Here is a 27,411-nt window from a genome sequence, read left to right as displayed (position 1 = left end):
TTTTTGAAAAAGTCCTGTGTAAGTAAGCAACTGTTTCAGGTGTTTCCACCACAATAAAAATTTTCCTAATTTATCTCCCTAATAAGATGCTCAGGACAGAGACCATGCTTATCTTCATCTCCTCAGTACCTCAGTTTAGTGCCTGTATATAGTAGATATTCAATACCTATTTGTTTAGCCAATTAATAAATTTGCTATTCATTGGAAGAAGCTAGGATATTTTATAAAACACAAAACCATAATTAAGGCAGAGTGACTTATTTCATAAAAGACCAAGATAAACTAAGAAAGCAAAAGCAAATTAACAGGTCAAATTCTAGGTTGGCAAAGCGGTAACACAGGGATCTTTGCTTTTTCCAAAAAGAATTCAAATTCTCTGTACTGAAGGACAATACATTATTATTCTTAGTAATAGCAGTAAAGTAGTAAACTCAATCTTACCACAGCAAATCCATGAGATAGGCATTATTATTCATATTTTACAGCTGAGGAAACTGAGGCACAGAGGCCTAAGACTACACAGCTAGTGGCAGAGTTAGGATACAAATCCAGGCAATCTGTCCAGACCCTGACCTCTTAACCACTATATCATACCAATTAAATAAGGGGGGAACCATATAAGCACATTGTTGACTTAAAAATCTATTTCTAATTTATGAGAAAATGTTCCTAAAAGCAAGCATTTCTAAATCTGAAATACCAGCTCCTCATTGTGTTCCACTTTGTTGTTTCAATACACCAAAGCATTAAGATAATTTCCATGATAAATTTTGGCAAGCCAAACTTTCCCAGGAACTTCTACTTCAAAGGGTAACTGTAAAGAGAATATACTTTAGCTGGGGACTGATTTTATCCCCAAGGCATGTAAGAAAAGACCAAGCTCCATCTCTCCAGCTGCTATTTGTTCTCAGAGTAGCCCACTAACAAAGGCAACAGGGTAGATGCATGCAGATGAATTATGTTGAAGAGCGGGTAGGAATTACATCCCAGAGAGGGCCTTCTTACAAAGTAACAAAACTCACCCCGGTAACAGCCTACTCTTATCTTCTACCCAGTTCATCTGTCCTCGACTGTCTCCAATTATCTTCCAAGGGTTTTACATGTGTGTGTAGGAAGGTTACTTTCTTCTCTACCCTGTAGCAAATTATGAATCCATACTTGAGCTTCTTAATGAAAAAGGGTGGAAAGGTCTAGTGTACTGAACAAACGGGGAAAAAAACCCTGTGGTAAAGGAGGCCAACGAAAAAATCATGATTGAGTACAAGGGAAAACCATTCGGTCTACGCTATTTAGTGCATCGAGTTGTTTTGAATCATCAGTAAGACACTTGAAGTCATTTTGATTATTAATTAAATAACTAAGTAAAAAATATTTACAGGCATTGGGATCTCTTTCATAGAGAGTTTTCCTATTTCATTTGGGATTTGTATACATAATCCGGTGAGATTGTAAAACATATTTTTGAGTTTTTGAAAATGTTATATGACATAATCAATAGATTAATGACCATATGACAGAGCGTATATTTTATAATGTACATAATTTTTCTTTTTCAAGAATGTAAATCACTCCAATTGCTAGTCTAAGACATTCCATTTTATAGGTATGGAGAAGGAAAGAAGGGAAAGTAATAGCAAATTCCTTTCTTGCTTGTTACTGGTCAGATTCTTAGCAGCTCCCTCTTCTTAGATTTCTTCCACAAATAATGATTTTTCTGTTAATTTACTTTGTTTATTGTGGACATTTCACTCATACTAAACAAAGCCGCACTTTGTGTTTAAATCACTTTTCTTTAGCTATTTGTTCAAGGGCTATATGAGTCCTAAAATGTAACCGGGCTTCCATGGCATAGTCTTTGTAGTTTTTTATGTTGTCTAGGTTTTTTACTGCACTGGCATAATCTCCTTTTAGATAGTGCAGAATTCCCAGTTCATAATAACTATATGGCACCAAATAGTGATCATATTTTAACACTTTCTCCTTTTCAATGACACAATTAAAGTAGGTCTCGGCTCTCTTATATTTGCCTAAGTGTTTAAGGCATATGCCTTTCAGTAAATTTAACAAACTTGTGTCATCCATGCCATACTCTTTATTTGGATTTTCTTGTAAAAGAACTTGTCCTTTTTCAATTATTGATAGCCAGCTTGAAATAAGGTCTAGTCTTTTGCTCATGACTCGGAAACCACTCCAGGCATAAATGAATTCCAGAATGGGCTGTGCTGTAAACCAGCCTGAGGTAGTAGCATAGCGCTTACTCTTCTCTGCAACAAACTTTTCTATTGGCACAGAAGTTCCTAAAATCTTTATTCTCAGGCTATCCACTTGTAAGAAGAGAGAGATCATGTCTTCACTCACAGATTTCATAAAATCAGAAGGAAGCAAGGCCAGTATCATAGCTTTGCTGTATGTATATATTGCCTTGGACCACCTGCTGTTTTGAGACAGTAGATTGGCATAGTGGTAAACCTGCTTCCACTCCTGCAGAAAAATGTGGCACCACATAAGTTCCCAGTAACAGAGGTGATGCACCTGCTTCCATTCATTTTGAATAAAAATGCACTTCTGTAATTTCAACTGTGCAAGTTCAAAACATCCTTTCAACATACTAAAACGAGCATGAAAAAATATAAGTATGACACAGTTTGGAAATTTCTGGAGGTAGATTATGAAGAGACCCTCTATGGTAGAACTGTAACCCTTTCCAATGCCAAAAGCTATATAGATATAATTGTAATAAAAGAGTAGAGTCAAAACACTTAAGATATTATTTATATGGGATTCAGATGCACTCTCATGAAGGAAAGCCAAGCCTACCTCTCTGTCACCACCAAATCCAACAACATTGAGAAGTTTAAGTGACTTTGGTGGTACAAGTGATAAGATCAAATTGAATATTCCAAGTCCAAATTTTATTCCTCCAACCAGGTGTTTGTAGGCTTTGCTCTGGCAATGAGGAGTCTGTAATAATACTTGTTGACAGTCCTTGTATATTTGGTAACTTAACCCAACGTTGATCCCACTTTTCAGAAAACCAAGTATAGTGTCATCCTGTATAAACGATACAGAGGATTTCAGGATCAAACACTCAGCATAGCAGAGTTCTGCATGCAATTCCTCTTCTTTGACAGCTTTTAATCCCTGTTTTCTCACTATTCGAGATAAAGTCATTATCCTAGATTTTCTTCGGAACCGGTTGCAGGTTTTCAAAGCTTCCTTGGCAGCAGCCATTCCAATCTGTATATCATGTGGATCAAAAGTCAGGATGGCCTTGACAGCCATAAGGATACTATAAAGGAGGGCATGGTATGTGCTGTTATTAGACCATGGATGAATGAGATTTATGGCATCTGAGAATCTGTTATTTAGAAATAAATACAATCCAGTTGTGCATTCTTCCAAGGAACACACTAGATTCATTGTTGTTGCCACCGGAATAATTTCATAGGCATCTTCAAATTTGTCCTCATCATTTTCTCTTTTACTTAGAACAAGTGACATATTTGCTTCTCCACTTCCGAGATGGGAAATAACTGAAGTGGAATGCTGTGGCTGCAATGATGACTGCGTCTGCTCTCTTAGCAGTGGTCACTTCTTCCACACAAAGCTCAGCCTGAGGTGTTGCTGTTACAATACAAGCAAACAAACTAATAGCTGTGAAGGGCAGCATTAGGGTATTCTCATCTATGTCAGGCAAGAGAAAAAAAAAAAACATAATTTTATTTACTCAGAAGATACATTCCTAAAAAGTTCAAATAACTTGCAATGGACTAAAAGAAACATGCTCTTTTAAGACCCTATGATGTAAATCCTTTATAAACAGAAAAGTTCTTTTGTGATCATCCCTTCAACATATCATTTTCATAGAAATAAACTTTAGAGCAGGGGTTCTTAACCTTTTTTGTTTCACGGACCCCTTTCCCAGTCAGGTGAAAACCACAGACCCCTTACTTAGTCCACACTATACTGTGTATTACTTAATAAATATATCACATGCGCATCAACACGTCCCCACAAGAATATTTTTTTTAATTTCAATTCAAGCTCATGGACCCCTTGTTAAGAACCCCTGCTTCAGAGTATTGGTGTTGTACAACTGTACTGTGGTAGCTGTAAAATTTCTCTATAAGAAGGCTGGGGGAGCAAGAATCTGTCTGGAAGGGGCATGTATTTGCATAGCTCTCTACTTAAGATGAGAAAAAGGCTGGGAAGTGGACTTGGCTCAATGGATAGAGTGTCCGCCTACCACATGAAGGTCCACTGTTCAAACCCAGGACCTCCCTGACCCATGTGGAGCTGGCCCACATGTAGTGCTGATGTACGCAAGGAGTGCCCTACCACGCAGGGGTGTCCCCCGCCTAGGGGAGGCCCACGCGTTGATGCAGCAAGATGACACAACAACAACAAAAAGAGACACAGATTCCCGGGCTACTGACAAGAATAGAAGTGGACATAGAAGAACAAACAGCAAATGGACACAGAGAGCAGACAACTGGGTGGGGGGAAGGGGAGAGAAAAAATAAATCTTAAAAAAAAGAGGTGAATTGTCCAGACCAAAGAATAAAGATTTTGAGAATGAAAAATCGTCCCACACTATTCTTGGTGCCACCACTGTACTTGCATATGCTTTCATTGAAAACTAGGTCTTGGTGAAATATTATGGTCAATTGTATAGGACTTTGGACATGGAAAGTGCTGTGGTGACTAGAAATCTTTCCTAGCATTGTTAGTTACAAAAAAATAAAATTCAAATGCAAGAGTTGTTATCACAGCATTACCATAGTCTCTAGGTGGGAAATCTTTTTTGCTACTGGGAGTCATTTAACATCTGGAACGTAGGGTGGTTACAATTGAAGACTAATTACAAACAGCAAGCTTAATTTATTCATAACACAGAAGCTCCATTCAGCTATTTTCAAAAGTAGAAATAGCAAACATGATACTTTAATCAGTTATTACAATGTTTTAAAATAATTACAAGTATACTTTAAAACATATATGAATTCTGTATTCATGTATGGGAAACAAGGGGTAGGGAGCCAGTGAATCTCAGTGGTTGAGCCCCAACTTCCATGCACGAGGTCCCAGATTCAATCCCCAAGCCCAGTACCTCTAAAAAAAAGCGGGGGGAAACAAAAAGAGAGGAGGGGGAGGCAAAGGTGAACAGAATAATAAAGGGAAAAGAAAAGGAGAAAAGCAGGAAGAAAGAGATGCAGATTTCTATACAAACAGAGGGAAAATACATTGTTATATTTATGAGAAAAAAGATGATGGGGAGAAGGACAGCCGCAGAGGTGTTATTTTAGGTATATTGCTTATTTTTACACCTTAAAGTGCAGCTTTGTTTCCAGGTATTAGCAACTATAATCACTTTGGAAAGCTAAATTAATTATTCATTTATCTGGAAGGGTCAGATCTGAGTGGAAAAGTCATGTAGCCCATCAGAAGGGAAATTATGCTTGGGGCTGCAATAGTAGTGGCATGATCAAGCCTAGGCAGAGAAACAGAGGAGAGCCGGGTTCATCCCAAGGGAAGTTTCCCTTCTTCTGGCTTAAACGAAAATGAGTTCAAATTATATTCCACAGAATCCCTATCCTCCCTTCAAGATAGATCAAATTTTAGTTTTTCTGAAAAACTTTCCCCACCCAGTTTGTCAGCACAATCACTTTCATGGCCCCCTGTATATATCTGCATTGGTGTTTCTCTCACTACCTTGTAATCATTTATTTACTTATTTAACAAATCAATTTTATTGATACATATTAATAAAGCAAACAATTCATCCAAAGTGAACACTCAATGGTATTTGGCACAATCACATAGTTGTGCATTCATCATCTCATCATTGGGGCATTTTCATTATTTCAATAATTATAATAAAAAGGAAACAAACAGGAAAATCCATCACCTCTCAATCTCTCTATGCTTCCCTCGCTGTTCATAGCTCCTATTTCTGGCTATTCTTGTAATCACGTATATGCCTGTTTCATCAGTAGCCCAGCAGCTTCAAGCTGCTTATTCAAGATCTGTCTTATTCAGCTTTATATTCCAATTCTAGCACACTCTCTTGCACAAAGTAGACACTAATAAATATTTGCTAATGAACTCAGGTGACCACAAAAGATTTCTAGGAAGTTTTGAAAGCCAAGTTGTAAATTCATCTTCCAGCCACATAACTCCCTCCTTACAACATGCACATGAAGATATATCCACAATGAATTCCCTATAACAAGGATTATTTGTATTTTTTTCACTAGTTCTATTTGGGATTAGGATTCTGTTGTTACCTCAAAGATTAATGCTTATATAGTCAATGATAAAAATTTTCAGAGATGTTAGGAAGAAACTTACTCTCCATTTCTTAATGTTCTTATGGGGAAACTTTTCTGCTGGAGGGATACCTCTGGCCAGAGGGCTGCCTTCTGGCTGGGAATTGAAAGAAGAAACTGGGAAAATGTGGCTCAGTGCCTTCTGGGTTCCTTTTTGGATCTAGGCTGTCCAAAGTCTGAGGCCAAAAAACAGGAAGATTTTGTTTTCTGTTCTCCGCCATTGGTCCTCTGATGACAGGCCTGCCATGGTCCAGCTGTGCCTGGGATCACCTAATTAAGATGTGAAGTGGTTAAACGGGCCCACTTGGCAGCACCTGAAGCCATAATCATTATCAGCTTAATTAATTTTTAAAAAGTCACATTTTGGCTTCCTTCCACCTGACTCCTGCATCTATAACTCATTGGTTCAACTCAGGTTAGGAAAAAGGAATTTTTTTTTTTAAAGATTTCTTTCTTTCTTTTTTTCTCTCCCCTCCCTCCCCCCCAGAATGTTATTGTCGACCCTTAAAAGTAATTTTGTATCCATGACCCTCCTCCCCATATCCTGGCTTATAGTAGGTGCTTACTGTGTTGTTTTAAATGAGGTTTGGGATGCAGATTGCTTTGTGTTGGAGCCCCAAAGCCTTTGATTACAAAGGCAAAGTCACACTCCTGTTACTATTCCCTTAGAATGTTTTGTCTTAAAATGTTTCTACTTCTGTCCATCTAAGTTTTTCTTTTTCTTTAAGAATTCCACTCAATTTTTACTTCCTTTCCCATAAAGTCTTCTTTAATCACCTCAATTGACAATAAGTACTCCTCCTTCTTATCATGTTGTCTGTATCAGATAATTTATTACCTCTCATATGCCACCATTATAGGCACATAGCCTCTCTCCTCAGAGTGGGAAAATGCTTTTCCATATAGTAGACTCTGCATAAATGTTTTTTATTATAATGAGAATAACTAAAGGAAAATTATCCACAAACCCAAAGTTTATAATCAGTGCTATACTCTTTAGGTTATACTTTCTTCGTAAGTCTAAATCTGGGAAGGTACTGTTAACATGTTATTTCACTTGCCAAGTCAACAATGGCCTCCTGCTTGCTAAATCTAACAGATACCTTTCATCTCTTTCTCAGCCTCTCTGCCACCCCTGGCACTCTTGATAAATCTCTCCTTGAAATTGTCTCTTTCCACCAAAAAACCTCAGTAGTCCTATACTGGCTGGAGCTTGACATTTTACGGGGTGAAGATAGCTGGATTAGAGATGAGGCTAGAGAGAGAGGCAGAAACCAGATCATGATGAGGCCAGATATGCCATCCTGAGGATATGGACTTTATTCTAAAGGTAACGGGAGCCACTGAAGGATTTAAATGGAGCGAGAGAGATCTGCATTTGGAAAGCTCATTCTAGTGAGGCGAGTAAAGTAGAGGAAGATAATACTAAGCCCGGAAGATCAGTCAGAGGCTTAAGTTAGGTAGAGAGGGACAGGGTGAAGAAACAGAAAGGAACAATTGATAAAAAGGAGACAGAAAGGGATGCACAGAGCACAGGTGAAGGGAGTAGGAGCCTTGGACACATGCTTAATTGAGCTCCTTGTTCATGTGGAGCACTATTCTTGGTGCCAGGGATACAGCCGTGAAAAAAAGACTCTGGTCTTATGAAGTTGATTTCCTTGAGGAGGGACGTTGTGGTGAGAGACAGAAAGAATAAATGAATAAATAACATGCCAGCTATTGATTTATGCTAAGAAGAACAATAAAGTGATGGGGTGATCTCTCTTCTTCCAGTGTAAGATAAATGAACATGAATATCCTATGTGTTACCATGTGCTCTGTGCTTACCTCTATCACAGCATCAGATATATATGTATGTGTATATATGTGTGTACATAGATATATATATGTATGTGTGTATATATATATTTTTAAATGTCTGTCTTCTGACTTTGTCTTTTATATCTCTCTTCTTCACCAAGTATGACTGGCTTAAGTTTAATGACTTAGCCATTAAACTAAATTAATATTTATTGAATGGCTTTAATAATTCTCAATTTATGTACACATTATAAAATAAATTTCAAGTGAAGTAATCATTTAACTTTTTAAAAAATTTAAGAGTCAGAAAAGTTTATCAGTGAATATAAAGAATTGATGTCTTTCATTTAGAAAGAGTTCCTATGAATCCATAAGACAGAAGAAACCATCAGAAAAATCAGCAAAGGACATAAACAAATTGCCAATTAGTACAGCATTCAACCTCTGTTGAAAAATAAGAATGCCATTTAAAAAATTTTAAAAATCAGATTAGCATTTAAAAAAAATTATAACTCCCAGCATTAATGAAGGCACAGAGATTCAAATACTCTTATAGACTTATCAGTGGATGTATAAATGGATGCAATCTTTACGGAGAACTAGTCAGCTACATGTTTTAAAAACTTATACATTTTTCATACTTTTTTGACCCAGCGATTTCACTTACAGAATTATCCTAAAGAAGTTATGAGAGGGAAGCAGACTTGACTCAGCGGTTAGGGCGTCCGTCTACCACATGGGAGGTCCACGGTTCAAACCCCAGGCCTCCTTGACCCGTGTAGAGCTGGCCCATGCACAGTGCTGAAGCGCGCAAGGAGTGCCCTGCCATGCAGGGGTGTCCCCCGCGTAGGGGAGCCCCATGCGCAAGGAGTGCGCCCCGTAAGAAGAGCCGCCCAGAGCGAAAGAAAGTGCAGCCTGCCCAGGAATGGTGCCACACACACGGAGAGCTGATACAACAAGATGACAAAACAAAAAGAAACACGGATTCCGGTGCTGCTGATAAGGATATAAGTGGTCATAGAAGAACACACAGCGAATAGACACAGAGAACAGACAACGGGGGGTGGGGAGAAGGGGAGAGAAATAAATAAATCTTAAAAAAAAAAAAAAAAGAAGTTATGAGAGATGTGCATAAAAATCTAAACAAATTACATTTATTTCAGGATTATTTTTAATAAGAAATTATAATATCATTGAATCGCAGGGATTTTAAAGAGAACTCAGTCTTAAAAAGCGAGGGTGTGAAAGTCAGTGTGACTTTAAAAAAATATATTCATGGAATTCCACATTAGCTTCAATCCTTATATATTGCAAATATTAATACATTAAGGCACAAATGGATGGGGACTGTTTTTCCAAAGAAAGAGCTGTCATGCAGGCCACCATACTCAGTAATATATCAAAATTATATAATAATAGGGAAACGGACTTTGGCCCAGTGGTTAGGGCGTCCGTCTACCATATGGGAGGTCCGCGGTTCAAAACCCGGGCCTCCTTGACCCGTGTGGAGCTGGCCATGCGCAGTGCTGATGCGCGCAAGGAGTGCCGTGCCACGCAAGGGTGTCCCCTGCGTGGGGGAGCCCCACGTGCAAGGAGTGCGCCCATGAGGAAAGCCGCCCAGCGTGAAAAGAAAGAGCAGCCTGCCCAGGAATGGCGCCGCCCACACTTCCCGTGCCGCTGACGACAACAGAAGCGGACAAAGAAACAAGATGCAGCAAATAGACACCGAGAGCAGACAACCGGGGGGGGGGGGGGGGGAATTAAAAATAAAATAAATAAATCTTTAAAAAAAGAAAAAAAAAATTATATAATAATTGAAAATATTTTATCTGAACCAGTGAAAAGTTAAGGAATATTTTGGAAAATGCAATTTTATTCTTTCTCTCTCTCTCTATATATACAACACCTGAGTATAAATATATGTAAGTAAGCTATAAAAGCAATGTAATAAGAAATGAAAGAAAACAACAGAGGTAAAAATGACGTATTATAATTTCAGGATGCCTAAAGACCTATAGTAGCAGAGAAGGAGGCTCTCACTAAAAGACTACAAGAACCGTTGAGCTTTGGGATAAAGCCAGGAACCACAAACCCTAGGAAATCTTTCTATAAGATTTAACCAGATTGTCTTCCCATTGTTGGAGGGTGGGAGGTAAAAACCCATTACAAATAAAAAAGAAAATATGGGCAGATGTGCTTCAAGGCAATTTAACAGACGACAGATTGACCAGGACCTGTGCAAGCCAAAGACTAACTACAAACAAAGGAAATGGACAGGAGCGAGCCAGAGAAATTATGCAAAGATAAATATACTATCAAAAGTAGTAGCTTTGGAGTTTCACAGTACCAGGGGCAGGAATGTGTAAAAAAAGTGGGAAATAATTAGTGAAAACCTTGAGTAGGACTCTAAGCAAAGCTCAGGGTAAGAAAAAAACAGAGTAATTCATAGAAAATAAACAAGTGAGAGCAACTGTTATTTAATCTGAAATAATGGAATCCACATCCATCAGGTTTTTAAAATACTAAAATATTATAATTTTAAAAATATATATTTTATGTTTCTGTATTCTACTGGGCTTCTTTGAGGGCAAAGTCCATACATTTATTTTCAAGCACAGTTACTTACACCTATTAGCTGAATAATACAAGCTTTTGAGGATGAAAAGATGAGGGCAGAGTAAAGAGAGTGTTAAGATATTTATATTGTCCTCCCAGTACCCCAAATAGATATACATAAATATTCAAGTTTTCCTTTCAAGGAAGCTAGAGGATTCTATGGGAAACAAAACTTAGACCACATTAGCTTCTCATTCTAAGACATTTACCGTAGCAACACACTGCCTCCCTGAAATCTGAGGGGACTGAAATCCAGATGATGCTGATGCCTTCCAGTATCAGGCTGGCATGAGTGTGGCCAGCCAAATGAAAGTAATTTGGTTCTTTACACCTGAAAGAGCAACTCAGCAAACTGAGCTCTATCACTGACATTTTATACATTGTAGTAATTCACTAACCTATATGAGAAGCCCCACTCCTGCTGCATTTGGGGGCAGGGTGGAGAAGAGAGAGGAATTATGAGTTATTTGTGTATAAAAATACAATAAACAACTTCCCATTGTATATTAACCAGATAAAATAATTCTAGGATGAAGTGTTTTTTTTCCTTGTGTGTTTAATAGCAACAATGTCCCACTGGAAAATACCAGTATAAAAACAGGTTTACAAGCAAATTTTTATAACATAAAACAGATGTCTCACCACTGCTCTCAAATAACTGATAAAAAGCCAAAACAAATTAATTTTAGAGAGGCAGTTTGTTGTAAAAGAACATTCTCTAGACTGGGAGAATCACTGGATCAGATTTGGACACTGAATAGCTATATAACCGTAGGCAAATATTCATCAGCACATATTAATTGAGCAATAACCAGGTGAAAGGCATTGAAATAGTTCCTTTTAATTTAAAAATTCATTAATTCTACATGTATTTGAGAACCTACTACAAGTCAAGCACAATGCTAGGCAGTGGGAAGTCAACAGTGCCTAAAACAAAGTCTTTGATGGAGGATCTCACATTCTAGCTGGTGAAGACTCTCATGCAATAAATAGGTCAGATAGTAGGAGTGCTATGTAGAAACATAAAGAGTAAGAGAGATAGAGACTGTGGGGGAAAGGCATGTTATAGTGTTTGTCACAAACTATTGTTTAAAAAAAGAAAACTGGGAAGTGGATGTGGCTTAAATGATAAGGCCTCCACCTACCATATGTGAGGACCTGGGTTCGATCCCTGGGGCCTCCTGGTGAAAAAGAAGAAGAGAAAGCGTGCCTGCCTGGCGAGCCAGGGCCCATGAGGTGAGCTGAGTGCCCATGCTGTGAGCCAGGGACCATGCAGTGAGCCAAATACCTGCATGGTGAGTTGAGTGCCCACGTGAGTGTCCACGTGGTGAGCCAGTGCCCAAGCAGTGAACCAAGTGCCCACGTGAATGCCCACGTGGCAAGTGCCCATGTGGTGAACCAAGTGCCTGTGTGAGTGCCATGTCCTGACCTAGTGTCCACGCAGTGAGCCAGTGCCTGCTAGTGAGCCAAGTGCCTGTGCAGTGAGCCAAGTGCCCACACAGTGAGCTAGTGCCTGTGGAAGTAAGTCATGGAGCAAGATGATGATGCAACAAAAGAGAGACAAAGGGGAGAGTCTAGGTGAAGTGCAGCAGAGACCAGGAACAGAGGTGGCACAACTGACAAGGAAGGGAATCTCTCTCCACATCAGAAGTCTCCAGGATTGAATCGGAAGGGAATCTCTCTCCACATCAGAAGTCTCCAGGATTGAATCCCCATGAATCCTAGACGAAAAAGATAAGATGACAAAAAAAAGAAAGAAAAAAAAAAAGAGAGAGAGAGAGAGAGAAATAGATACAGAAGATCACACAGCAAATGGACTCAGACAGCAAAAACAGCAGGGTGAGGGATGGGGAGGGGAAGGGGAAGAAAAAAGACAAAAAGAAAACTTTGAATTAAAACAGAAGACTATATAGGAAAAAATGAAAGTCCTTCCCTATCTTCAACTCTATCCACTTCTAAGAGGTGACCGCAATTAATAGTTTCCCAAAATATTTATATATATTTATATAAATGCTAGGATCTCCTGACAATAACTATTTCCTTTAATTCCCCCAATCATACTCACATTTAAAATATTTATTTTATTTTTCAAAAAAATATTACATTTATTTTATTAAAGTAATGTGGTTCATAACAGAAAACTCAAAGAATAACCAAAACACATGTAAACTACTTTCATAATACCACCCATACATGGATAGCACCTTTACTACATCCATTTTCTCCTGGCAAGTCTAGAGCCAGTTTACATAGCTACTAACTAGTGATTTCTTTTTTCTTTTTTTAAGATTTATTTATTTAATCCCCGCCCCCCCCTCCCCCCGGTTGTCTGTTCTCTGTGTCTATTTGCTGTGTCTTGTTTCTTTGTCTGCTTCTGTTGTCGTCAGCGGCATGGGAAGTGTGGGCGGTGCCATTCCTGGGCATTCTTTCACGCTGGGTGGCTCTCCTTATGGGGTGCACTCCTTACGAGTGGGGCTCCCCTACGCGGGGGACACCCTGCGTGGCGGACACCCTGCATGGCAGGGCACTCTTTGCGCGCATCAGCACTGTGCATGGGCCAGCTCCACACAGGTCAAGGAGGTCCAGGGTTTGAACCACAGACCTTCCATGTGGTAGACGGATGCCTTAACCACTGGGCCAAGTCTGTTTCCCGTGATTTCTTAATTCAAATTCTGAATTCTATCTCCAAGCCCCATACTTTTTAAAAAATAAGAAATATGATTACTATAGAAAATTGTAAAATATATAAAAGCAAAACAAAAAACTTACTTTTATTAGTACAATCTAACAAAACCAGAGTCATTCTTTGTATGTGTGCGTATGTATATAATATCTATATCTCTTTCTATATATATTTCAGAGGTAGCAGAGATTGAACCCAGCACCTCATACATGCAAGCAGGTGCTCAACCACTCAGCTACACGCACTCCACTTTCATATGGTTTTAAAGTCTTTTTTTTTTTTAAAGATTTATTTTATTTATTTCTCCCCACCCCCTTGTTTTTTCACTTGCTGTATTTATTTGTCTTCCTTGTTTGTTTCTTTAGGAGGCACTAAGAGCCAAACCCGGGTCCTCTAATGTGGGAGAGAGGTGCCTAATCGTTTGAGCCACTTCTGCTCCCTGCTTTGTTGTGTGTGTCATTAGGTTTTTCCTCCCTGCGTCTCTTGTTGTGTCATCTTATTGTGTCAGTTCCCTGCACCTGCCCTTCATCTCGGCTCACTGTCTTCCTTTAGGAGGCACCAGGAACCTCTGCTCCTGCTTTGTTGTGTCTCTCATTATGTTTTTTACTTCTGTGGCTCAGGTGACTGGACTCCTGCCTACCACATGAGAGGTTACTGGTTCAGATCACGGTGCCTGCTAAAGAAGACGGCAAGCTGACAGAACAAGTGACACGAAGGAAAAACATGAAGTCTGCTTTTGAAGCCTGCTTTTCTTACTTAACTATATATCATAAATCATGTTTCTAACATTATAAATTCTTCTACAATGTGGTTTTTAATAGCGATAAGATATTTAAACAACGCATATTTACGATTATTTCCTGGATAAATTCCAGGAAGTAGAATTGCTGGGCCAAAATATACACACAATATAATAATTTAAAAACATATTACCAAATTGATTTTAAATATGTATTGAATATATTATATCATTTTATATTTCCATCAATGGGCATAGGTGCTCATTTCCCTGTACTCTTGAAAAAAAATTAGCATGATGTTTTAATTTGCATTTCTTTATTTGTGACGATAGACATTTTTTCCCTTTTTTGGCCATTTGCGCTCTTTATTTTTCTAAAGAAATGTCAGTTTCTTTTTTTTGACAATATGTTGTAGTGGTAAGTCCATGTTTTGTTCAGTGCTAGAGATTTGACTTTTGGATTTGGAGAATTAATTAGATTTGGAAAATATTAAGAGGGACATTTTTTCACACTATGAAACATACTTAAAAGGGGGTGCACCATTTCAAAAGAAACAAATAGAACAAAAAAAAGAAACAAATAGGAAAGACAGATTTACTGAATAAAGGAAGGTTATTCCCAAGAAAGAGTGGTTAGCAAAAGATCCTATTTTTCTGGGACTAGAGAAATTTTCATCAAAGACAGACCAGACCATTTCTTGTAGAATTTGGGAACCATTGCACATACCAACTGTAATTCTAGATCTGAGTCTCATTTGAGAACAATGTAGTTAAACTAATGGTCTATTAAGATTCCTTCTAATTCTAAATTTCAAGCTATTTCTTTCATATATAGTTTAACTTAATTATCTATATGAGAGTTGTGGTATACGTATCCATTTATCCTTGGCTTGGGATTATATTTGTCTTTTTTTTCCCTTAAAGTTGTGCCTATATAGAAATTATTTTCAAAAATTTAACTTTCTAATAATTAAAAGGTGACACATTTATCTAATCTTACCCTATTGCTCATGAACTCACATCTCCTCAGTCCACGGGGAAATATCATTGGATAGAATCCTTAGGGTTTCAGCATTTAAATCTGAGATTCTTGGGGATCTACTTTCCGTGAAGAAAAGTTTTTTCTGAGTTGTTCCTTCTTATATGTGCCAGATCATTTTTTTTTCTCTGTGGATTGGCTCAAAGAAAGTGAAAATTTTGCCTTATTTAAATAAGTGAAGAGACAAAAATGTCTTGGAGGGAGTTGGCTGCTCATCTAAGGATGGTCACCCTGTTCTAGAATCTAGTCTCCCAGCTTTGCAGAAACAAAACTTGAGTTTTTTCAATGTACCTATATTATATAAAACTTTCAGCAATTGATTCAGGTCAACCAAACTACTTCTGCTGTTCATACTATTACTATAACTAATACATATTGAACACTCACTACGAGCTACACGATTTATTGTTGTTTACATGGTCTACCTCATCTATTCCTGGTAACAATGCTCAGAGATAGGTGCTATTATTAAACTCCATTTTACAGATAAAGCAGCTCAAGGAGCAGAGGATTAAAAACTTGGTCAAGAGTAGGCAGCTATTAGGTAGTATAGCCAAACTTCACATTAGCTCTTTCACACTCCCTGAGTTTATGTTCTTAATCATTATACTATTCCACTTTTCCTAGGTAAAGGATTTATGAATTTAAATAGTTTTTATTAATTTACAGTAAAATATATTCTTTTCAGGGATTAGAAGATCAATATCAAAACATCAAACAAGAAAAAGTCAATGGTTTTGAGAAGCCACTTGAGAAGTTTCTCCAAGTGTGGCCAGAACTGGTTAATAATGCATGTCCATTAGGTCAATCCCAGGTCTATCGAATCAGCATCTTTGGAGTTGAGACTCTGAAATCTGCACTGTTAACAGTACCCAAGCAATTCTCACGCACACTAAGTTCTTATGTACACTGGTCTTGAGAGATATTTGACCTATTACCTGGGAAAAGCCCCTAAAATTATACCTATTTTACTAAAGTATACCTTTTTAGTGAGTTAATATTCCTAGCTACAAGATTCTCTCCTTCCAAGATAGTGATGAATGAACTGCTAAAAACTTTTTTTCTAGTTCAGGCACCAAGCAGGCCAACTCCCTTTCATTAATATTTTTCCTTTAGAGAGGCAACAACTTAGGGTTTGGTGGTTTTCCAGTTACACACATTTTATACAATGAGGCATTCCTCAGAAAGCCTCACTCTTCTCTAGATTGCTTAATACTCCTAATTCACCCATTTAGATAATATAACAGCAGGGAATTCCTATAGTTATTTCTTGCATCACATTTTTCTTCTTCCTTCACTCCCTGAAGTTGATTAAAGCACTGGGGTTCTTTAATTGCTGCTTTCCCCACTCCCTATGCTTCAATACTGACTGTTGTCCAGTATTTGCTAACGGGAAGCTAATTTCTTTACAAAAAATGAGAGAATTATAAAAATGCCTCTAAGAACTTTTCCTTCCCAAAATGTCCTAAAGCATCTAGAAAGAACAGGAGATTAGGAAATGTTGAAAAAGAAAATACAGCTGTGGTTGAACATAGCTGTTTGGGTTGACCTACAGTGCATTCATAGAGTACACACACAAATATATTAAAAGATAAATATTTATTACTACAGATTATTTCCTTATATAAATAAGTACATGTACAAAAGGTCTACATTTTCATTACTTTTCTTGATTTAAAGTTTTCACATCCAAACTAAAATGGTGACAAGGACTTAAAAGTGAAACTAAAATGGAGAAGGAAGTAAGATAAAAAGTGAACTTTTTCTTTAAATGCTTCTCTGATAATAATGAATTTATGACACGCAGGTAATTTTTGAAAAGTGCTGTAAAAGGATTAAGAATTACTCCCCCTTAAAAAAAAACCCTAATAATATTGTCAATGTTTAACAACAAAATTTCAAGGATCACTCAATATTTCATCTTAGAATATATGTTGAATTAAATAGCTTTTACATTCAAACTGAATCTGGGAATGCAACCTTAATTTAACACAATTCTAGAGGCATAATTTTACGCGGGTGAAACTGATTTCAAAGAATCAGTAAGAATAAAGTACTCTATATAATAAAATCTCCCCGATTTGAATTGACATTTATTGAAGTCTTGTTACATGTTCTTAGAGAAAGAGTGTTTAGTAAAACAGTATATAGTATAGTATAGAAATAGTATATAGTATTATTTTTTTCATGGTAAACAGGTTAGTAATGAGCCACCTAAAAGAGGCCCTGTTTACTAAAGATAAATACATAATTGGCTTATCAAAGTATCTGCCTCCGGAGGAAGCATGCTATCCTTTTTATATGTTTGAAAGCAGTTTGTTGTAATTTGGAAAACTGATTCTTATTATTTTGTTTTACACTGTAATTTGCTTAGAAATCCTCTGTAGTACAACAGACTTGTATTCAGGGCCAAAAAATAGTTATTGAGGCCTATTAGTATCTATGCAGTATAATAAGTACTATCTTCCAATAAGTTATCTTATGCTTAGTTCAATAGAAATTTTTATAACTTGTTAATAAAAGAAAGTCAAATTATTGAGGCTTTATGGAATTGATATTGTTTTACAGGGACTATACAGAAAGATCTCTATGATTATTTAAATCATTTTGAGAAGAACCCCATTATGTCAATAAAAGTCAATTAGCCTTAAAGAAGAAATATACTCTATAAATTTTTTTTTCTGCTAGAGATATTTTTAGAGACATTGCTGATTTTCCTTTTGATAATTTGGATAGATTTGAAATATATGTATAGATTTGTAACATTACCTGGACAGAAAATCTATCCTTTATTCACCTAAGGCCTCTTCTCTGCGTGTATACCTATATCACAAAGGGAAGTTAGAAGAAATGAAAAAGATAAACACAAAAATACCTAAGGATTTTCTCTTTCATGTGGAACATTTCCAAACTTGGGTATTCCAAATACTTATGATATAATGTCTGTTCTTTGCGGGCTGGTAAAAATGAACTTGAATCTGCATTTGTAGAAATGTGTCTGGCAAATACAATGCATAAAATCAAAACTGGGTTTTTTTGCAGTTCTAATGTAAGTAAGGTTTTCATTTTTTTCCATACATATTGAGCGGCTGAGCAGGGGCTACTCCAGTGCGAGGATTCAAAGATGAGAAAGTCCAAACCCTTAAAGATTTCAGAATACTAGCGGATAAGATGTTACCATTTCAAAGGATAAAGGACCAAAAGGGAAGCACAAATAAATTGATGCCTCAGATGCAAATGATTTCAGAAAGCTTTAAGGATTTGGAGTTTCGTCACAATTTCAATATAACGTGGGGAACACAAAACCAAACCAAAAACATAAAAAACTCTCTATTCCTTTGTCCCCCAGATTCCAAGCGTGTCGGCAACAAACTGGTGGTTGGTTCTGGAGAGCTCCGGGGTCTGTGCGGGACGGGAGGTATTATCACCAGTACCCTGGACACGTCATGCCTTTTGGGGCCGGCCGTAAGGAGACCACTACTCAGAAAGGGCGGCGGGGGGTGGGGGAGGGGGGGTCATGGAGTTCCCACCCGGGCCAAATTCCCGATTACCTCTGATGAGCCCCAAGAATCACAGGGTAGCTGACTGGCCAGGTCCCCCAGCAGAAAGGTAGCGACGGCCGCAACATCAGCGACTAAATTTTACAGCCTTTCATAAGGCCGGCCTAATGCACCTGTAAGATTCCTAGAACTGAGGGTCCCTAAATGGGGGGAAATGGAAGGGGAAAAAGGGTAGGGGGAAGGGAAAGAAAATGGGGAGAATACGGGGGGGGGAAGGGGGCGGGGAAAGCAGGACAAGGGGGAAAGGCGGCCGATTTACAAGCAAGATAGTGGCGTTCCCATGGAAACGTATCCCTCCGCCCGTGACCAGAGTCTTTCAGTCTTCAGTTTCCCTCCGCGCGGCTTCTTGGCTGTTTCCGCCCAGCTCCTTTGTGCCGCGCAGAACGTCGAGATTACGCATGCGCAAAGCCAAGCCGCCGCATATATAAATCCGAACCCGGGCTCTTCCTTGTAGTGCCGCCGGGATCGTTGGAGAGTGAAGGTGTACTGTAGCTTTCTCTTCAGTCATTTCCTGGGCGTTGCGAGCTGAAAGAGCAGAGCACGCGGGCCAGTGATGTCGCGTTACGGGCGGTACGGGGGAGGTAAGAGACTAGGGCCCACTGAGGGACGGTGGTGCGGGTGTAGTGGGTATTGGGAGGCCGTAGTGTTTAAGCGGCGGTTGGGAGACGGTTATTCCGCGTGCGTAATGGCGGCTTCGGCGCACGCCTTACGAAGCAGGAGGCAGCCGGGGGTATTGAAGGAAGAGGGTGGCGGGTGTACGTTTGTACCTGGTTCCTTACTCATTCTTGGGTATTTTCGCTGTCAGTCAGGCCCGGGGCCGGGGGTGGTCACTATTTTCCGGTTGCCCGTCCTGGAGCCGCCCGCCGCCCCCCCCCCCCCCCCCCCCCCCCGCTTTCGGCGGCGGCTGCCATTTTGCGCACATTGACGACCGTGGTGGCGCATTTCCTCAGCGTTTTCCCGCCACTTTAGTGGACCGATCGGTTCGCAGTTATAAAAAGCAGGTTAAATTTGAGACGGAGCTAAAGTGAGGCACCCGCGAGCTGCGCATTCTCGTCAATCGGTCAACTTTCGGAATAGGAGTAGGGAAATAATCTTCCCCGTCTGGCGGCTGGTTTCTTTTCTCTTTTAGCTTTTTCGAGCGCGGATTATGACTCTGGGGCGGGGAGCTGGAGTCTTGGGCGAGCCTGCGCCTGGGGCGGTTGCCGCGGAGGACGAGAGCCGGCGCAGCCCTGCTCCGCGGGTCGAGCCGCTGCCGGGGCCCGCCCGCCACCAGCGGCCCGCGCGCTGCGAGCGTGCCCGGGGCTGCCGGGACGCGGGGGCGGGGCCAGGGCAGGGGCCGCCCCGAGCCTCCGCATGTCCTACCACGCATCTTTGCTTGTGTTGTAGAGGGTTGTAAATATGTTAAGAACTTCGAGCCCAGCTTTTCCAGAATTTACCGACTTGACCGGTTAATGTGTAAATTAAACCCTTGATAGACCATTAGCACGTTTTGCATAGCCTTAAGGGTGGTCCTTAAAGAATTCATTTGAAACATAGGCAGAGTTTTGCATAACATGCCTTCTTTTATTTGCGTTTTTAAACAGAGACCAAGGTGTATGTTGGTAACCTGGGAACTGGTGCTGGCAAAGGAGAGTTAGAAAGGGCTTTCAGTTATTATGGTCCGTTAAGAACTGTGTGGATTGCGAGAAATCCTCCAGGATTTGCCTTTGTGGAATTTGAAGATCCCAGAGATGCAGAAGATGCTGTGCGAGGACTGGATGGGAAGTAAGTAAGATGTCAGTTACACAATTTAATGTTAGGTAGTTAGGCGGGTGCCAATCTTGAATTCTATATTGAGGTGACAATAAATACCTGACCATAGTTCGTTTATGCCTGAAGGTTAAAAGAACAGAAAAGATAACTGAAGCTTCTGGGTGGAAGAAGTGGTTGGAGAGGTTGTAGCATTCACTTGTTTTTAACTTTAGGATTGTTTCCTTTCTAGGGTGATCTGTGGTTCACGAGTGAGAGTTGAGCTATCAACAGGCATGCCTCGGAGATCTCGTTTTGATAGACCACCTGCCCGACGTCCCTTTGATCCTAATGATAGATGCTATGAGTGTGGTGAAAAGGGACATTATGCTTATGATTGTCATCGCTATAGCCGACGGCGAAGGAGCAGGTATTTATTTTGAAAAAGTGGTTGGTATACAAGTTAATCAAGTAATTCTTTTATTAGCAAGGCAGAAAATAGTATTTTTCTATAAACTTGAATGTTAATTGTACAGGTGTATTTTACAATTTTTGTATAATTAAACAAATGTTAATATATTAATAATCAACCTGGTCAAAACCTTTCAGGTTTCTTCGTTTGAGTCAGTCGCCTTGATTCAGAATGTCACGAGCCTTATGATATCATGCTGAGGCGCCTTGCAAATCCGACAATTAAGATCCTCCTAGACCTTGAGGTGATCAGCATAAGAGGCCAGATCCCCTCGAGTCATCTACACCTAGCTTCACCTTATTCTTTAAAGGGCAGAAAATTTGAGACGGTGATCGCCGTAACAGTAAATTTGGCTTACAATTGGGGCCCCCTCCGGTTTAGAAAGAGGAACACCAGATTGACCACATTCCCAACTAGAAAAATCTTCTTGCGTCAATCAAGCCTCACCTGGCTCATTTGGCTGTCAGTTTGATCGTCGTTAGATTGAAGAAAACATCTAGATGCAGCGATCGGCTATAGATACTTCTAGATCGTCTAGATCTACTAGACCATGGGCCAAAGAGGGTCGACCTGCAAACTTGCAAGGTTTATTTTAAATACACATTACAGTGTTTTTATATTTTGTAATTCTAAGATGTAATTCAGCTTTTAACAAATCTTTTTTTAGGTAGTAAAAAAAAAAAAATAGGCCCAGAGTTTATTTCCAAATGAGACACTAAATTTAAATAGTGTTGAGATTTGATTTCAGCAGAGGCACATAAACTCTTTAAATGAGTTGCCATCTGACATTTTAATTTTTTCTAACTTGAAACATAGGTCACGGTCTAGATCGCATTCAAGATCCAGAGGAAGGCGATATTCTCGCTCACGCAGCAGGAGCAGAGGACGGAGGTGAAGAGATCTTGCTTAAAATAAAAGTCTGCAAATCAAAATACTTTATTTGGAGGTGAACTTAACTTTGATTTAACTTTTAGGTCAAGATCAGCATCTCCTCGGCGATCAAGATCTGTGTCTCTCCGTAGGTCGAGATCTGCTTCACTCAGAAGATCTAGGTCTGGTTCTATAAAAGGATCGAGGTATTTCCAGTATGTAACAGTTTTTCTCCCCTTTATTTGTATTAGGATTGTCACATATTAAAGGCAGCAGTAGGTAGTTTCTTTTACAGACAATTTGAAAAGATTACTCCAGAAAAAGGTGGAAATGTAAAAAGTGGAATTTATATAAAATCTGTAATGGCTGTTTCCCTAGTTTTGCAGGTGAAGAGAAGCATAAGGTTTTAAGCCTTGTTAGAAAGGCTGTGGTGATAAGAGTTAGCACAAATCCTCAGATCATTCCAAACTTTGAGTTAGGCATGTTGCCGTGTTACTTTTCTGGCATTGCATTTGTGTATGGAGTTCAGGTAAATGAAAGCTCTGAAAACAGTAGTTGCCTGAGCTTGATAAGGCCTGTTAAAACCAGAAAGGGATTTAGAAACAAGCTGAAACATTTAGCACTTTGGGAGGGCATCATGGGACGAATTTGCAACCCTGAAAAATGTGTCTAGGATGTTAGTAAACACATGGATGAGTGTGTACTTTAATAAGGCAGCTTACACATTGAAATTTAAAGTTAAAATTCAAACAAAGAACCTTAATTTTGTTATTTCCCTGCAGGGGGCCTTAAAAGGTTATAAAGTAAGTAAATTGCTAGAAAGCAAGTTAATAGCATATTTCAGAGATGATGAGTTAGTGGTCAATAATGCCAGTGGAGAATATGCTGTTCAGTAATAACAGCATGAGATATTTAAATGTTCTAGTCCATTGGAGAAATCCCCAGATCTCCTTTAGATAAGTGCGCTTAATTTGATGTGGGACCCCAAGATCTTAAAAAACGTGTATGGCATGGCCTGATAAGTTTGCCAGACAAATTGGTAGCACTGAACCAGGGTAGCATGCTGATATGAGAGTAAAGTTTTACTTTGCATTTACCAGGCTTAAGCAATTGAACTTTGTTTGGGTGCTCTTGCCTGGTCTAAGATTTTGTTTCCAAATCAAATCACCAACTTCTTTTGAAAACTGATGAAAATATTTCTAAACTTTAGTACCTATTTTTGTTTTTTGGATATTACTCAGTGTGAAACCTAATATTGCTTCTCTCTACAGGAATTGACAAAAAAACAGGTCATTGAGTAAAACAAAATGGTGCCTGCTTTAATCTGATAACAGCTTGTTGCAAAGATACCTGTTCACATTTTTGACAAATGGGGGGCAAAATTTCATCTCAGTTAAATTTAGTCTCTTTGTTCCTAGAGTACCTAATGTGTTTCGTAGGTGTTTTTAAGGGAATTTTTCCTTTTGGCTAATGGTTTAAGTGTAATTTGCCTTTTTTTTTTTTTTAAGGTCCCGTTCAAGGTCAAGGTCAAGATCCAGGTCTATATCACGACCAAGGAGCAGGTAGGGTGAAAATGATTAGTTCTCTTCTAGTTATGGCACCAATATTCAAAGAATTCAAAATGTTCTAAATGGTTGAAATTTTAACTCTTTAACTCCAAAACTAGCATTAAGTGGGGATCTTGTATTCTGTCACCAAATGAAATGTTAGAACTGCATATATGAATGGTCTTGTTACAGGTTGACTTCCTGACTAAGGGAATGAGAATTGACTTAATGTTGGGGATTCTCTTATAAGGCTTTTGTTTACTAAAACTGATTGGTGCTTGGAGGGGCATTGTGACAAGCATGTGCTTAAAAAGTAAGAGTGTAAAAGATCAATTCTAATGAAGTACAGCAAGCAGTTCATTGTTCGTTTTATGAAAAAAGAGTTGTTGGAAGGGGGATTAGCTTTTGTTAGCAACAACTAGTAGGTTTTTTTTTTTCTTTCTTTCTCAAGTTTAACTACAGCCTGACATCTTAAGCTTTGGAAATGGGGTGGGGAGGTCATTTCATTGTGCTCCATTAAAAAAGGGATTGGTTTAGTATCTCTTCTTAATAGGATTTCTCATGTTTTGACAGCCGGTCAAAGTCCAGATCACCATCTCCAAAAAGAAGGTAAGCTAAAATAATTTTCTTAGCACAATTTGTGTGCATACTGCCTTACTTTGTAGTCTTTGAGCTCTTTAGAGAATTGGTGCTATATAGATTAAAATATTAGATAGTAACATTCTGAAGTTGCTTTGCTTTCCCTGCTTAGATGTTAGCTAAAATGTTATTAAAATGTGTTTAGTCCTATGAATTCAAATTGTAGAATTTCATGGTGAGAAAGAAACATGCCCCATGCTTTTTTTTTTTTGTCCCTGTATATGGATGGGGGGTAAAAACAATGACCACAGGAGGAAAGGGGTAAATTAATTTTTATATTGAATTAAAGAATTTTTTATAGATGTAGTGATCACACAAAATGGATAAAGTAATTTTTAGGTTGCAAGCTTCCACCTAAACCATTATATGCTTATGCTAGTTAATAACTAAAAAACTTTAATTGTCCTATTTAACATAGCAATTTTAAGGATAAATGATGTATGTAAATCTCAAGTTAGACTGCTGCCACAGCAACTGAATAATGTTGGCCACCTTTGAATTTATTGAAGCTGAATATTGCCCTGACATATGTTATGTGAGAATAGTTTCAGTGGACACTAATTGGCTCCAACCCTGATTTTTTTTTTTTTTTTTTTTTTTTTTTTTAGTCGTTCCCCATCAGGAAGTCCACGCAGAAGTGCAAGTCCTGAAAGAATAGACTGAAGTTCTCAAGTTCATCTTTTAGGAGAAAGTTATTTTGTTTACATTATTATAAGGGATTTGTGCTGTATGTTAAAGTATAACCTAGGAATGGTATTTCAACCATCTAATCAAAATGGATGTGGATTATTACGCTTTGTAAATTCACAGCAGTAAGATAAATTTTTGTTGAATGTATTAACATCCTGTGATCTGAAAACATGGGTTTTTATTTGGCACATTTAAATAAAATGTTTCTAACTAGATTTTCGATTTGTGTTCAATATTAACATTTTTCAACTTGGTAAAATTTAGTAGTCAAACTCCTAAATTGTTGTTAACCATATTCCTACAGAAATACAAAGTTAATGGTGTTGGTTAAGTCTTGAATATCATTAACTGTTCTGTACATACACTTGGCCACGGTCTTAGGGAAATTTGAAAGTTTCATTTTACCTTCATTGGTTTGGGTAAGATGATCTGATCTTGAGTCCCCCATAAGAGCACGAATGCCTCATAGACAAGTCCTAAATTAAGAGCTGTTTGAGGTTGGAATTAATAGATGTCACATTGATGATGTCCTTCTGTTAACCTTGAAGGGACCACAGAGTTGCCTAACGGGAATTTAAGCAAAGAGTTTTTTAAAGTAGATAAGAAGTAGTTGAACCTGATGCTAGAGAAACAATCTGACTCCTAAAGTCTATTGTATAGTAATTCTCCATTTTGGGGAGTTCTTAATGTGATTTTCTTTAAACATTAGTCAACCAATTTTGTACTAAAAGAGTGCATGTTGAAGGATTTGCCTGCATTTGGGACAAAACATCTTCGTGTAAACCAGCTTTGCAAAATTTTCGAACCTAATTACTATAATTCCTTCAAGTGGATTACCTTACTTTGAACAGGAGATCTGTTAATTTCCAAGATAGGTTTTTCAGTTTCTGATCAACATAATTTCTCATTTTGCCAGGCTGGTCAAAGTAAAGATGTTAATCAGAAATGTTAATGTGAGACTCCAGCAGTTTTGTGAATTTCACCTATATTTAGCAACACTTAGGTAGCTAAGTTTTTTTTTTTGGTAGAACTCTTTATTTCATAGCCAGTAGGTTCTTTATTCAGACCGTAATAACAAAAGGACAGTTAACAGTAACTTGAGAGTTTCCTGGTCAAGCTTTTTGCCAGGTGTTCTCTAAACTTGGTGCAAAAAGAAAGACTTCAGATGATTCAACTGGTATCAATTTTTTGCTTTTCCACAAAATCATTGGATAGCATTGCTATTTGGGAATGCTGGTCTCCCTCAAATTTACTTGGTAGTCTGAGTGATCACTAGTGTGTTGGAAGTTATTTGGATGCTTTATTTTTGGGAATTTTGACTTAACTGGCTGAACTTACATATATGGTTGGTATAAAGCTATATGTATAATCGGCAGGCTTATTTATCTGTTGCACTTGGTCAGCTTTAAAAATTGTTCTGTATTATATATAAAGATAAGTTTACACAATAATAAATTTGGAGAGATTGAACAAAATTTGATACTCGGTTTTTGAAGCACTATATGGAGATGGGAGTTTTGTTTGAGCTAACAAATATTCTTAATCCCATAGTTTTGGTATTACTAGTAGTCTAGAAAAATTGGTTTGAAAGGATAAAAGTATGGTGGTGAGGGGTGGGCAAAAGTAGTTTTAAGAAACAAGTATAGAAACCTCAACTCTTGAGGGAAAAGGTGAAACTAGGCATATAGATCATTTGCTCTCATTTTTTTTACTGTGACCTTAGTATCCTTTAATATGTCTCAGTGATAAACACTTTATCTAAGTGGTTGGAACTGTTAAATTCCATGACCTGAAAAATGCTACTCCAGACTTTGTGTTAAATTTGGCACTAATTAGCTAACCAAAAATACATAGAACCTAATTTTGAGTGCTTTTACACTCATGTGAAAAAGCCATGCAAAAATAGTTTCCCATATACCCCCCCCACACACAGTTGAATAATAATACTGTTAATGAAGGTCCATAGTTCATGTTGGGGGTCACTTTTTAGAGTCCTATTGTGTTTTTTAAAAATTTTGTTCTAGTAACCTAAAATTTCCCAATTGAACCACAGTTGAAATAAATTCAGTGATGTTAATTGTGTTAACCATCACCCCAAACTATCAATTAAACGTGAACTCCTGTTCTTAGCTACTGGTAACCTGTATTTTAGTTCTTGACTATGGATTTGCATATTTTAATTATATCAGTAAGAGCATAGGATATTAGTCCTTTTGAATCTGACGTATGTTATTACTCTTATGTGATTACTTCAAGGTGGTCTGTTACATATATCAGACCTAAATTCCTTTTTTATGTCTGAATCCATTATATGTACCATATTTTGTTCATCTGTTGATGGTTGCTTGGATTGCTCCATCTTTTGAGTGACTTCACTATCTTTTGTGTTCATTTCTGTATCCCAAGGCTAGTGCAGTATCTGGCACATTGAAGGGGGGGCTCAGAATGTTCACTGAATAAATTATACAACATCCAGGCAACTTAAACATGACAAAAAAAATGAAGGACCGTTTTTACTTATAAAAGATCAAGATACTAGATAGAAAAGTAATAGACATGCATAAGATATACTCCGTTTTGTGTTAGGGGAAAAGAAAATTGTATTTGCTTATAAAGCAATTGTTAATTGAGCGGGCTACTTAACTGTTAAGCTTACTGTCTGGGAGAGAACTGGATAGCTGTCAGATGGAGAACCTTTT

General features: G+C 38.2%; 2 protein-coding genes across 5 annotated transcripts; one reads left to right on the top strand and one right to left on the bottom strand.

Moving 5' to 3' along the window:
* Window positions 1-1,503: 1,503 nt before the first annotated feature.
* LOC101445820 (tetratricopeptide repeat protein 39B-like) lies at window positions 1,504-19,048 on the bottom strand. 3 transcript variants are annotated; one of them, XM_058278420.2, is made up of 4 exons: window positions 18,758-19,046; window positions 17,976-18,029; window positions 6,352-6,599; window positions 1,575-3,684 (listed from the first exon to the last, which is right to left on the bottom strand). In XM_058278420.2, exon 4 carries the CDS (start codon window positions 3,499-3,501, stop codon window positions 1,783-1,785), a length of 1,719 nt encoding a protein of 572 aa, XP_058134403.1. In that variant the 5' UTR covers window positions 3,502-3,684; window positions 6,352-6,599; window positions 17,976-18,029; window positions 18,758-19,046; the 3' UTR covers window positions 1,575-1,782. The 3 variants fall into 3 exon arrangements, with proteins under 3 accessions (XP_058134404.1, XP_023446783.2, XP_058134403.1); XM_058278421.2 differs by lacking the exon at window positions 6,352-6,599 and having other exon boundaries at window positions 1,504-3,684; XM_023591015.3 differs by lacking the exons at window positions 6,352-6,599; window positions 17,976-18,029 and having other exon boundaries at window positions 1,504-3,684; window positions 18,758-19,048.
* Window positions 19,049-19,160: 112 nt separating this feature from the next.
* SRSF7 (serine and arginine rich splicing factor 7) lies at window positions 19,161-24,927 on the top strand. Of its 2 annotated transcripts, none has more exons than XM_004466009.5 (8): window positions 19,161-19,347; window positions 20,350-20,530; window positions 20,748-20,924; window positions 21,783-21,857; window positions 21,941-22,051; window positions 23,345-23,398; window positions 23,957-23,992; window positions 24,631-24,927. In XM_004466009.5, exons 1-8 carry the CDS (start codon window positions 19,320-19,322, stop codon window positions 24,683-24,685), a joined length of 717 nt encoding a protein of 238 aa, XP_004466066.1. In that variant the 5' UTR covers window positions 19,161-19,319; the 3' UTR covers window positions 24,686-24,927. The 2 variants fall into 2 exon arrangements, with proteins under 2 accessions (XP_004466066.1, XP_004466067.1); XM_004466010.5 differs by having other exon boundaries at window positions 19,216-19,347; window positions 21,941-22,042.
* Window positions 24,928-27,411: the final 2,484 nt, after the last annotated feature.

This window comes from Dasypus novemcinctus, chromosome 17 (assembly GCF_030445035.2).
Source record: "Dasypus novemcinctus isolate mDasNov1 chromosome 17, mDasNov1.1.hap2, whole genome shotgun sequence".
Taxonomy (NCBI): domain Eukaryota; kingdom Metazoa; phylum Chordata; class Mammalia; order Cingulata; family Dasypodidae; genus Dasypus; species Dasypus novemcinctus.
The sequence above is the reverse complement of the archived record's forward strand: the minus strand, read 5'-3'. Positions and strand labels throughout refer to the sequence as shown.

What these genes read in the sequence shown, in the direction of transcription:
- SRSF7 (XM_004466009.5), top strand. Translation starts at nt 19,320, where the DNA reads ATGTCGCGTTACGGGCGGTACGGGGGAG. An exon ending in TTACGGGCGGTACGGGGGAG is followed by an intron (nt 19,348 to 20,349) that starts GTAAGAGACTAG and finishes GTTTTTAAACAG; the next exon opens with AGACCAAGGTGTATGTTGGT. An exon ending in ATATCACGACCAAGGAGCAG is followed by an intron (nt 23,399 to 23,956) that starts GTAGGGTGAAAA and finishes ATGTTTTGACAG; the next exon opens with CCGGTCAAAGTCCAGATCAC.
- LOC101445820 (XM_023591015.3), bottom strand. Translation starts at nt 3,501, where the DNA reads ATGTCACTTGTTCTAAGTAAAAGAGAAAATGATGAGGACAAATTTGAA.